The 12,391-nt window shown below is 39.8% G+C and overlaps 1 protein-coding gene across 9 annotated transcripts in view; it reads right to left on the bottom strand.

Annotated features, from left to right (window-relative positions):
- Positions 1-12,391, bottom strand: part of ABLIM2 (actin binding LIM protein family member 2) — a 241,224-nt gene that overhangs the window by 64,054 nt on the left and 164,779 nt on the right. For 8 of the 9 annotated variants that reach the window (XM_030564068.1, XM_030564061.1, XM_030564064.1 and 5 more), the window contains 2 exons: positions 8,361-8,438; positions 3,685-3,831 (listed from right to left, as the gene is read on the bottom strand). In XM_030564068.1, coding sequence (XP_030419928.1) covers positions 3,685-3,831; positions 8,361-8,438 — 225 coding nt within the window. The remainder of the gene's footprint in view (positions 1-3,684; positions 3,832-8,360; positions 8,439-12,391) is intronic. The other variant, XM_030564067.1, reaches the window with a different exon arrangement.

Here is a 12,391-nt window from a genome sequence, read left to right as displayed (position 1 = left end):
CCAATCGCTCTGTCTAAACACAGCTGACATTTGGATTGGAACTTTGAAGCTCAGCCCATCTTTGCTTTAAAGTATTCCAAGATATCAGTACATTTTCTCCCCTAATCCTTAATTAAAAAGCATCTTTACTTGGCAACTAATTTTTGCTGTTCCCTCATTTTCCTCTCACAACTGAGAGAGAAATTCTGCTCTCTGCTACACCATTGTAAAACCAGAGTAATTTTATTGAAGCCAATAAAGAAATTGGTATTACAGAGCATAATTAGGCCCTATTTTTTAAAATAGCTTAGGTAAATCACAGGCAATTAAGCACACATGGCACTTTTGCCTAGCACTAAACTATGCTGACACTGGCATAGCTGGTTTAGTTTACGGTACCTAATAATACCCAAAATGAAATCGAGTAAAACACTACAAGGTAATATTGATAGTGAAGCATTTTAGCATTGGGAACTTTTAGAAACATTTTATATGCTCTTTTTTGTCTTCTCTACATATCATCTCTGAAACAGAAGGCTCTGAGTGGCAGCTCAGTTTATAATGGCATTTATGACTGAATGGTTTGGCTAACACCAGTCTAAAAGTAATTGTAGCACTCACAGAAATGTTTCTATAAGAACATAAGAATGACAATACTGGGTCAAACCAAAGGTCCATCCAGCCCAGTATCCTGTCTACCGACAGTGGCCAATGCCAGGTGCCCCAGAGGGAGTGAACCTAACCGGTAATGATCAAGTGATCTCTCTCCTGCCATCCATCTCCACCCTCTGACAAAGAGGCTAGGGACACCATTCCTTACCTATCCTGGCTAATAGCCATTAATGGACTTAACCTCCATGAATTTATCTAGTTCTCTTCTAAACCCTGTTATAGTCCTAGACTTCACAACCTCCTCAGGCAAGGAGTTACACAGGTTGACTGCAAGCTGTATAAAAAAGAACTTCCTTTTATTTGTTTTAAACCTGCTGCCCATTAATTTCATTTGGTGGCCCCTAGTTCTTATGTTATGGGAACAAGTAAATAACTTTTCCTTATTCACTTTCTCCACACCACTCATGAATTTATATACCTCTATCATATCCCCCCTTAGTCTCTTCTTATCCATTTAAAAATATTTTATTTGGTCTTGAAACTAAAAGGAGTCTGTTTAAAAACCCTTTTCAATACCTAAGAATGCATAATATCACCATCACGTAAAGGGGCACACATGGATGTTTGCAGGGACAAGGACATATAACTCACATCCTAACCCTGGAAAGAACAAGTGGTATCCATTTTATAAGGCAATGAAAGCTATGGAATGGCACTGTTGTATTGGGAAAAAAGGACTACCATTAAGTGATAGCTTGTCAAATGATTAATGGTGAATGAAGGTGTGATTGAACAGATTAGGGCTCCACACATGAAGTAGCTCCCCAATTCCCCTAGCAGGAACTGCTCTCTATGGGAAGAAATTTAAGGAGCCCTGTGTTTTTTCATTAACACAAGCCACATTGAGGGTGAAATCTTGATCCTACTGCAGACAATGTGGGTTTTGCCACAGGCTTCAGAGGAGCCAGGATATCACCCCTTAATCTTATTCAATGCCTCAAGGGATTTACAGATTTTATGCATATCGTCATGCTTATTATTAAAACCACACTATTCTGCTTATTGTTTTATTATGCTTTCTGCCATAATACTCACTCTATTCCCAGATTACTATTCCAGGGGTGGCCAAGCTTACTGACCCTCTGAGCCGTATATGACAATCTTCAGAAGTTCGAGAGCCAGGGTGCACCTGCCAGGTCTTCAGCCGCTCGGGAGGCGCCCGCTGGGGCTCGGAGCTTCTGCTACACTCCTGCTGAAGCCCTGACTGACATGCCCCATGGGGCTGACGCCCTGAAAACCCCTTCCCTCTGGGAAGAAGCCGCTAGACCCAACACCCTGCCACAGGCAGAAGCCCCAAGCTTTCCCCTCCCTCCAGTCTTGTAGGCAGAGAATGGGGGTGGAAGTGGGGGCTCTACAAACCACACTTTAACTGTAAAAGAGCTGCATGTGGCTCACGAGCCACAGTTTGGCCACCCCTGTACTATACCATGCCTCCCAACTACACCTTCCAGTGCCCTCTTTAATGGGAAGAGTCTGATACCCTTACTGCCACAGAGCAGTACCTTACTTCATAGTCTAGATGATTTCAGACAGCCAATTCATGGAATAAGGTGCTATCCACTGGGAGCAAGGGTGGCAGAGTCTGGACACGTGATGCTGGAAATATTTGGATCCTGAGGAGAAAATTAGGTCAAGATGCTGGATGAATTAGAATCTAAGTCCGATACATACATAAAGCATCCCAGTTTTCCATTAGAGCAAATCCTTTCATGTTGAATATGTTGTGATTCAACTGCTGAACCACTCATATAGGATTATTCAGGGTTATATCTTAGTTGTGGGTTGGCAACAAAATACCAATTTGTCACCAATATTAACAGGCACCCTTAAAATACCTGGGCAGATGCTAGAAAGCCAAACTGCCAATGTAGCAACATCATTCCCACTAGCAAGACCTCCAGCACGTGGGACCATTGGGAACAGCAGCAAGGAAGCAATGGTTCCAGAGCTGTTAGTTCATTTTCCAGGTAGATTATTAATAGGAGCATAGAAATTATCCTTCATGTCATATTTTTGTTTGGAATTGATGTGAAACTGAAAAGGGCTAAATGGGCTTGTCTAAAATTCGGTGAGAGGTCAGCATTTTGTAAATCCTGAAAAAAAAAGTCTTATGTAGAACAAAGCCAGTTATGGTGTTTATAGCTCCTTGTCAATGCAGGATTGTTCCCTGCAGTACCTTTACTTGTGCCCTTCTGAACAGAACTAAAAGTCATGTGTATAGAGTACATACATAAATGCTTGCAGGATTTGGGTCTTTATTACTCTATTGCTGTTATTTCAAGCATTTATTTGTACCCATCTATTTATATCCAAGTTAAACTAGCGTTCACAGCAATTAATTTTTTGTAGAGATTTTAATTCAAAAAAATGTAAAACTATAAAAGAAATTAGAAAATGAAATGAAAGGCAGACATAAGTGAAGAAGAAATACTACCTTTTATGAGAGGAGTTATGTAAAAATATGTTTCACGTATAACAGCATTAGTATTAAATTACATTAGCAAAAATGTTATAACATTAGCTCTGCACATGAAAAGGGCAATGTGTATGCATGACATGAAGATGAACTTTATTACGGGGTGGTTGAAAGGAATTTGTGCACAGAAAAATGATACCTTTGTTGTGTTACCAAAATAACATGCTGCATATAACAAAAACATGAAGGGTATTTGATTTGGCTTCTGATCTTTGTGTTATAATTAGCAACGGTTCCTGTTCCCTACCACAAGCAAGTATAATTTCTTTGGCAGAAAAACATACATTCATTAAATCTTATCTGTTTTAAAAAAATATTGGATCACAAAAAGCTATCCTTTATTGCCTATGAACTAAAGAATGAAATGGAAATCTCATTTGTTTTATGGACAATTCAAGTGACTGTGAATACATAAAATAACTCTCATTAATCCAATTTTATGAAGTAATTACAAAAATTCCAAGAGTGTCTAATAGCTTAGACACAGTGATGTGTTTAATGATGCAAATTAATTTTTAGATGCACCAATTTTTAAAAAAAACCACAAGATTCAGTACCTCCCCATAACTATGCCTGTCATCTGAAGAGTAACTGATATATGGAGTATAGGAGATCATATCTGGGCGGGCAATGTTATAGATGGCTTTATTTTTAGGAAGAGCAGCCAAATCCCTGTAGTCAAGAATTTCATCTCCAAGCTTTGCCTAAGAAAAGGAAGAAAGAAAAGCAGAAAAGATAAGAATGAATATGATCAAGATACAACCAGAAAAGGGCAGATCCATATATAGGTAGAAGAACCAATAAATATTTAACTTTTTTATGACTCAGAATTTAAATATCTTTTCATTGCTTACCACAAGATCTTAAATTCACATAGTTGTTTTCTTTATATATGTTGATGATTTCTCTGCCATTCAAGTTTAATGTATAGTTGTAATGCTGGATAATCCTAGGTTTTTTCCATTTACATCCTGCTGACTATTAGCTATGCAAAGAGACAGCAGGCTAATCTTGCTATCCTTGGCCAGGCAAAAGTTCTTTTCTTCTAAGGTGATTTTAGATGCAGTGTTTGTTTTCTTTTTCCATTACAGATGGTAATGAATAATCATACACTTATTTCCAACAAAACTATCCCCTGTACAGATGCTGAAATGCTGCTAGTCAGTAATTTCTCCCACTCAAAAGAGCTGCTTATTCTATCCCACAGTTCCTGCATAACTAATCTGTAGTAAAACTGCATTACCGTGTACGGTCCCTACTCTGCAACTGAAGTTAGGCTCCACCTCCATGGAGCTCTTTGCAAGATCAAGATTTATCTTTGTAAGGCACCAAACTAAGATCCTTTGTCTGTAAAAACTGGTGTAGCTCCATGGAATCCAATGAAGCCAAGCTAGTTTACATGAGGGCTCAGAATCTGGCTATAAGTCTTCACAAAACCTGTGACTTTCACAACACTCCACAGCTGTAGCTACACAACTCGGAGTGGGTTGCCCTGACCTCTCGTATGCCTCAGTTTGAATGGAGCATGATCTTGAGGCGGATAAATGTAAGTAAGCAATTTCTCTCTTTTTGTGTACATCTTATCTGTATGCAACATCACCCTGGAGAACACAGAACAAAAGGAGAATTTATTTCTGTACTTGAACAAACATACAAAACACCTTATAAAATTCCAGAAACACTGTATAAAACAAAATCCCAGGAACAATATGCATGAAAGGAAAAAACCATAGATAAAATGGAAAACAACCATCCTCCTAAAAATCACTTAAAACAATTGCAAGAGAAAATACATTTCTTCCCACTGCTTTGACTCACACAGAATATATTTTGTCTCAGGTAATCCAACCCTTCTAGCTGTTAGCTGCTTCTCAACCCCCCCACCTTACTCCAGGTCTTCTCTTTGGTGAGTATACCTCCGGAGTCTGGGGTAAACACATAATCCTGTGACCAGTGAAGTTAATGGAAAGATTCCCATTAACTTCAGTGGGCACTTGATAGAACCCTCTGAGACTGCAAGAAACCAGTGAAGTCTAGTTTAGTGTCAGTAAAGAGGGAAGGGAAGTATGTGTTTAGGGAAGGGATAGTGCTTGTTACATCCTTTTAACTGGTAGTACAGGGAGTCCAGGGGCATTCAGTCTTAGTTAGAACACATCTGGTCATTCCCACTGTTGCATGGCCTATGTATACCTCCTTAAGGACTGTACCTCAAAAGCCATAATATGTCCCTGTTCTGTTTTAATGTAAACATTCAGAAGTGTGAGAACTATCAGTTCACAGCTCCTAACCCCCAAAAACTTCTCTCTGTACTCTTTCTTTCACTCCATCCTTCTGCTCTGACACATTACAGAGGTACTGGTCACAGCTCTGTCATTCAGGCTGAGTTGAGTTTTGCATGTAAAGCAGTATATATGCATGCCATGATAAATCCTTTGCTGGAATGGAGTATGAGAGTGGTAAAGATTATTCATTTAAGGTATGTCTATATTGCACACTACTGGCAGCAGCATGTAGCGTACATGTAGCTATATGCTGCAGGGAGAAGCAAGGTGTGTTCACACTGCAGTGTGAAACAACACACGACAATGGAAGGCTCCAGCAGCGGGACACTACACAGCTAAAAACAGCAGTGTAGATGCGGGAGACACTGCTTGAGTGTGTAAAGAGCCATGTAGTGTGATGCTGTTGCAAAAAAAGCAAACGTGATTCTGGGATGCATTAACAGGTGTGTTGTGAGCAAGACACGAGAAGTCATTCTTCCGCTCTACTCTGCACTGGTCAGGCCTCAGCTGGAGTATTGCGTCCAGTTCTGGGCACTGCATTTCAAGAAAGATGTGGAGAAACTGGAGAGGGTCCAGAGAAGAGCAACACGAATGATTAAAGGTCTAGAGAACATTACCTGTGAAGGAAGGCTGAAAGAACTGGGTTTGTTTAGTTTGGAAAAGAGAAGTCTAAGAGAGGACATATTAGCAGTTTTCAGGTATCTAAAAGGGTGTCATAAGGAGGTGGGAGAAAACTTGTTAATCTTAGCCTCCAAGGATAGAACAAGAAGCAATGGGCTTAAACTGCAGCAAGAGAGGTTTAGGTTGGACATTAGGAAAAAGTTCCTAACTGTCAGGGTGGTTAAATATTGGAATAAACTGCCTAGGGAGGTTGTGGAATCTCCATCTCTGGAGATATTTAAGAGTAGGTTAGATAAATGTCTAACAGGGATGGTCTAGACAGTATTTGGTCCTGCCATGAGGGCAGGGGACTGGACTCGATGACCTCTCAAGGTCCCTTCCAGTCATAGAGAGTCTATGAATCTATGTACATACTTTCAGGGTCAAGTGTGTCTTTACTCTACTCGCCTAATCAGTGCCTCACCATCTGCGCAGCTATTTATACCTGTGCTAGGGAGAAATGCAGTGTATATACTCTAGACGCCACTGTAAGAAGTGTGCAGGGAACGCCCCAAGATAACATTCAAATTCAATAACAACTGGTTTGAATTCTCCTCCCTTTCTCTTCTCAGATATCTAAATGGGAGTTAAACAATCTCAGAGCTTACTGACAATTAATAGATGTGAGAATGAGAGATGCGGCATTCCCCATGGGAATCTTTTTCTCTGACTGACATAGCAACCTTACTTCTTTTGAAGTACCAGCTCCCCCTAAGTAGGTATGTCACAGATACTGACTTAATGAGACACTGAAAAACATAATTTAGACAGAGAACGAAAATGGAGATTTGTCCTTGACTATTAGCAGCCCATGAAGTATAGTTAAGGTAATCATACGCTTCAAGAAAAATGCTTGACAACAAGTACTGTACCACAGCTAGATATTTGCTACTACATGTATAAATAAATAGAAGAATGTAAAAAAGTAAGAGAAAGGCATAAGGGTAGAGAAATATTTCCCATCTAGTCCAGGAAAATATGCTTAGGTGAGAACAGTCCCAATTCACAGTGAATATGTCTGTGCTGATGATAGTTGTGGCCACGCCATTATTACAGGAAATGTTTCAAAAACATGTCAATCTGCAGCTCTATAGAGTTCCTGCCACAAAGGCAAGCTGGAAATACTGGCAGGCACCTTTATACAAGCCAAGCCCTACTGTCCTCACTCAGGCTTTAGTCAAGCAAAATTCCCATTCATAGGAAAATAAATTTTACTTCAGGAAAGACAGCAGCCTTGGCTCCAAGGCATCTCTCTGTTGGTTTCTGTGTGATAAGTACAGACACCTCCGCTCCGTATAATAAACATCAAACTATAAATTGGTAACCTGTTGTCTGCAGCTATTCGCTCTGGGGTTGCTAGTGTGCAGTGAGCATGACTTGTGTGCCTCAGGGACACTGTATGGGACAGACAGGTTAGGAAGTGGAATCCTACAGGGTTCCCAGAGGCACAGGCCTGGCGAGTGCCAGTTGTGCTGCTTTGATCATTTTGTGACCTTGAGAACGTGCTTATGAACATCATCTCCAGATGGTTGTCGCAACAGGTACTGAGAATAACACCCACCAGGGGCTGGAAAAATTAAGCAATAGAAGCTTTTTCAACAGTTATTTAATAATTTTAAATACTCATTATGGCTACCCTCTCAGTTGGAACCTTTTGTTCTTTATATCTTTAGGATGCCATGTTCATACCTGAGACCCTTCCAAACTGCATTATTAGTATGAGGTCCCAAATCTGTTCCCATTGAACTCAGAGGCAAATCTCTCATTGACTTCACTGACAGCAGAAGCAGGTCCTAATTTCTTTCAGGTTAAAAGAGTGTCATCCTGCAAATGCAACATGTGCATGGCAGAGGAGCGCTTGCTTGCAATTAATTGCAGAATCAGGACCTAAATTTGTAAAAATCTCACCATGTCAAAATTAGATCTGCTAAATCAGTAGTGTTAAAATCTAAATTTGTAATCTGCTTTGAGACTGCTATTTACTTGAACTTTTCTTTCCTTTGTAGATACTTTGCATGTTTGGAACAATCGAAAACTAAGTGGTAATCTAAGACCTAAAAATATACAGCAAAGGAAAAGAATAAAACCACCAATATCCTGTTATTTCTAACTGTGGTCTTCAAACAATTTAAAGGGAGACTGTCAATTCTGATTTGCAAGAATCAACAAATAAAGAGGTTTTGATGATTTCAACTTTCTGTGCAATAACAGAATATGTTAAACAACAGTTAACAGTAAAAAAGAGGTACACCTTTATTTCTGCCTCGTAGCATGTAGAAGGGGATACTTACATAGATCACCCGGCTTGGGGAACCTGATGTACTTGAAGCAGGAATGGAAATAACACTCTCAGAGGAAGTTCTAGTTTCCTAAGACAGAAAACAAAAAGCAAAAGGAAATTTATCGATGGCTTCCTAAGAAAGAAAGCGTGTAAACCAGGGGTAGGCAACCTATGGCAGGTGTGCCAAAGGTGGCATGCAAGCTGATTTTCAGTGGTACTCACACTGCCCGGGTCCTGGCCACTGGTCTGGAGGGCTCTGCATTTTAATTTAATTTTAAATGAAGCTTCTTAAACATTTTAAAAACCTTATTTACTTTACGTACAACAACAGTTTAGTTATATATTATAGACTTATAGAAAGAGACCTTCTAAAAATGTTAAAATGTATTACTGGCACGCAAAACCTTAAATCAGAGTGAATAAATGAAGACTCGGCACACCACTTCTGAAAGGTTGCCGACCCCTGGTGTAAACAGTCTTTCATTTAAGCTCAGTTTTGCCACTGAAAAAGAGATCGCTATGTTCTATTCTAGCTAAAACTAAAATATATACATCAAAGAGGACTAGTCAATCATCCAAATAATTAATTTTTGTGCTGGTCAGTAAGTTATTGCATTATACCATTTACCTTCCCCGCACCAGAATGAACTCCAGTGGTGTGATCCTGGGCTACCAGAATGGTCCCAGAGGGCTGCTAATGCTGGTGCAGTTACAGCAGCTTTGAGGCTGGGATCATGTGGGTGTATGAGGGTAGAATTTGGGTCCCTATGTGTATGTTGTCAAATTTTCATATTTGTTTTTTTACAATGTCTCATGGTGCTGGGTAATTAATTGGCAGCCAGCAAACAGCACCTAGAGCACTGCAAATAAAGCAGACAGATTGCAAAACAGACTCAGGCCCAGATGCTCTGTTGAAATTAATGGGGGTTGAGTGCCTAAACACATTCAAGGATCTAGGCCCCTGTCTCTTTTGCTCTCTTATTTTGAGTACAACAGATTAATATTCATGTCAATCTTAGTATGGCATGTATTATCTGTTGTTTTTTTTTAACTAGTTACTTCTTTAGAATGTCATCTAAGTCATGACAGAACTTCACTGCAATGTTTTTGGTAGTTTCCTTCATTGTGAAAAGTAGCATCAATTATAAACAAAAAAAGGGCTGTGAGACACAAGAACAACAAGAAATGAATGTTCTTGACAGTTGTTATTAAAATCGAAACCAACTTGTGAGATCCACATGTTTAAATGTTGAAATAATGAAAATAACAATTATTCCCTACATTATCCTTCAGGCATGTACATTAGCTCCTCATAGAATATTTTCTGCTTGTATGCTGAAACCTGTGCTTGATTGCAAGTGGATTATTAGTAGTGTTAAGTTGTCAGATCTAGTTATTTGTCCTAGCTATCCTGTTCATTATTGATAGTAGCTTCCACCTTCTAGGTACAACCACAGAATGGGTCTAATTTCACAGTTGTCTGTAGGAGACATCCAGTATAGTTGTCTTCAAAAAGGTCCTGACTAAATAATTTATAGAATTTGATTAAGAATTTTACAATAAATCTTTGACCTCTAACATGACACTACCTTACCAAACAGAAAAAAACTTGATGGCTCTATATAATGTGCCTCTACAAAAATAGTGATACATTCCTATTGTCATTGTTAATATTGCATTTTTGCTGCTTCTATGGTTTGTTTATACATCTTAAGAGCTAGATTGTGAGATCCTTCCTCACACTACAGAGTGCCCCATTCCACAAGTAGTCCCATTACTTTAGGACAACTTGTCGAGTGAGGCACTATTCAGTCTGAGTAATTGGTCACTAAACAAACAGTTATATTAAAAAGAAATACTCGATCTATTTTGGAGTATCTGGCTGATCATTAAGATGCTTTAGAGAACTTTCATCCCTCTGTTTATTTTTAAAATTTACATTGAAAGCCCTGTCTCACCAAGACATCAGCACAAAGGTGTGTGTCACTGGGTATTTCCATTGCATGGCTAAAAAGACTAAAATCAGGTATGTAAGCAGAGTATTACTGGATGATGTTTGGAGAGTGGTGACACAGAAGATCCTTGTCATAACTATAAAGGGAAGGGTAACAGCCCTCCTGTGTACAATACTATAAAATCCCTCCTGGCCAGAGACACCAAAATCCTTTTATCTGTAAAGGGTTAAGAAGCTCAGGTAACCTGGCTGACACCTGATCCAAAGGACCAATAAGGAGACAAGATACTTTAAAATCTTGGTGGGGGGAAGGCTTTTTTTTGAGCTTTTTGTTTTGGGGGTTGTTCTTTCTCGGGACTAAGAGGGACCAGACATCAATCCATGCTCTCCAAATCTTTCTGTATAAGTCACTCATATTTCAAACTTGTAAGTAACAGCCTGAAAGCGTGTTAGCTTTATCTTTGTTTCCTCAACTTGTAAATGTTCCTTTTGCTAAAACGTTTATCTCTGTTTGCTGTTAACTTTGAACCTAAGGCTAGAGGGTGTTCCTCTGGGCTCTTTGAATCTGATTACCCTGTAAAGTTATTTTCCATCCTGATTTTATAGAGATGGTTTTTACCTTTCTTTCTTTAATTAAAAGCCTTCTTTTTAAGAACCTGATTGATTTTTCCTTGTTTTAAGATCCAAGGGGGTTGGATCTGGACTCACCAAGAATTGGTGGGGAGAAAGGAGGGAGAATGGTTAATTTCTCCTTGTTTTAAAATCCAAGGGTTTGGATAGGTGTTCACCAGGAACTTGGTGGAGAAGTCGCTCAAGGCTACCCAGGGAAGGGTTATAGTACTTGGGAGGGAAATGTTCGTGGGGGGAGGTAGACAGAGTTTCCCAAATGACTCATAAATAATTTGGGTGGTGGCAGCAAAACCAGATCTAAGCTGGTAGTTAAGCTTAGAGGTTTGCATGCAGGTCCCCACATCTGTGCCCTAGAGTTCAGGGTAGGGAAGGAGCCTTGACACCCTATAATAGTGGCAGTACAGTTCTGTATTTGAAAGTTTCTCAACGACCTCCTCTTACCACAACTACCCTTAGGTTTTTGCGTAAGCTCCAATACTGCAGAGTTTAAAGTTCAGTTAAGCATGCAACAGGTGCCTGATCCAACTTCCTCTGCGATCAAATGGACAGACTCTGATTGACTTCAGCGAGCTCTGAATGAAGCCCCAGTCTGTGTGTACATAGGCAAATCTGCTTGTTTTAGTGACTAAGTTAAGAGCACAACAAATTGGGCTGAATATATGTAATAAAACTCAACTAGGCACCTTCTTTTGCAGGCAACCTCTGGCTCCTCATTTTGAGGCACAATCCCAGTAGATTTCCTTCCAGTGCTATTAATTCTACTTGCTGATTCAGTCACTCCTGTCACCTGCTCTTTATTTGATACTGTGCTCTCCCATCTCCATTTTCCCTCTCTCTGATCAATATCTGCTCACACCCGCTCCCCTTGCTCTCTGCATTGTCCATTATTTCTCTTGAAATCTCTTCTCTATCAAGCTCTGATTTGTCACTTTTAGCCTCCAGTTCTCTCCCCCAAAACTCACTCCTCTCAGTCGATGCTATTATAACCTTTTACTTTCCACTCCTCTCTACGCTTGACTTTTTTGGTCCCTTCTTCCAGCATTCTGCCCACTTGCCTACCCACCAGCCTTCAACCCCGCCCCTCCTGTGATGACTCTGATCCTTCCTCTTCCTTATTTGCAATTTTTCTTTTACTTCTGGCTCCTTCCCGTCTGGTTGAAAGCTTGTTCTTATATCTCTTAGATGATAAAAGTATCCCTCAGCTCCACTTCTTTCTCCCCAACCTTTTCCCTTCCACTCTTTCATCTCTAAAGCCCTGGAGTATGCATCCACCCACTCTTTCTTCAGATGCATCTGAAGAAGTGTTTTTTTACCCATGAAAGCTTATCCCCAAATAAATCTGTCAGTCTTTAAGGTGCCACCAGACTCCTCATTGTTTTTATGGATACAGTCTAACACGGCTACCCCTCTGATACTACTCTTTCTGCCTTCTTTGCATACATTTGTCATGCTCAGTA

Source organism: Gopherus evgoodei, chromosome 5, assembly GCF_007399415.2.
Source record: "Gopherus evgoodei ecotype Sinaloan lineage chromosome 5, rGopEvg1_v1.p, whole genome shotgun sequence".
Lineage (NCBI taxonomy): Eukaryota > Metazoa > Chordata > Testudines > Testudinidae > Gopherus > Gopherus evgoodei.
The sequence above is the reverse complement of the archived record's forward strand: the minus strand, read 5'-3'. Positions and strand labels throughout refer to the sequence as shown.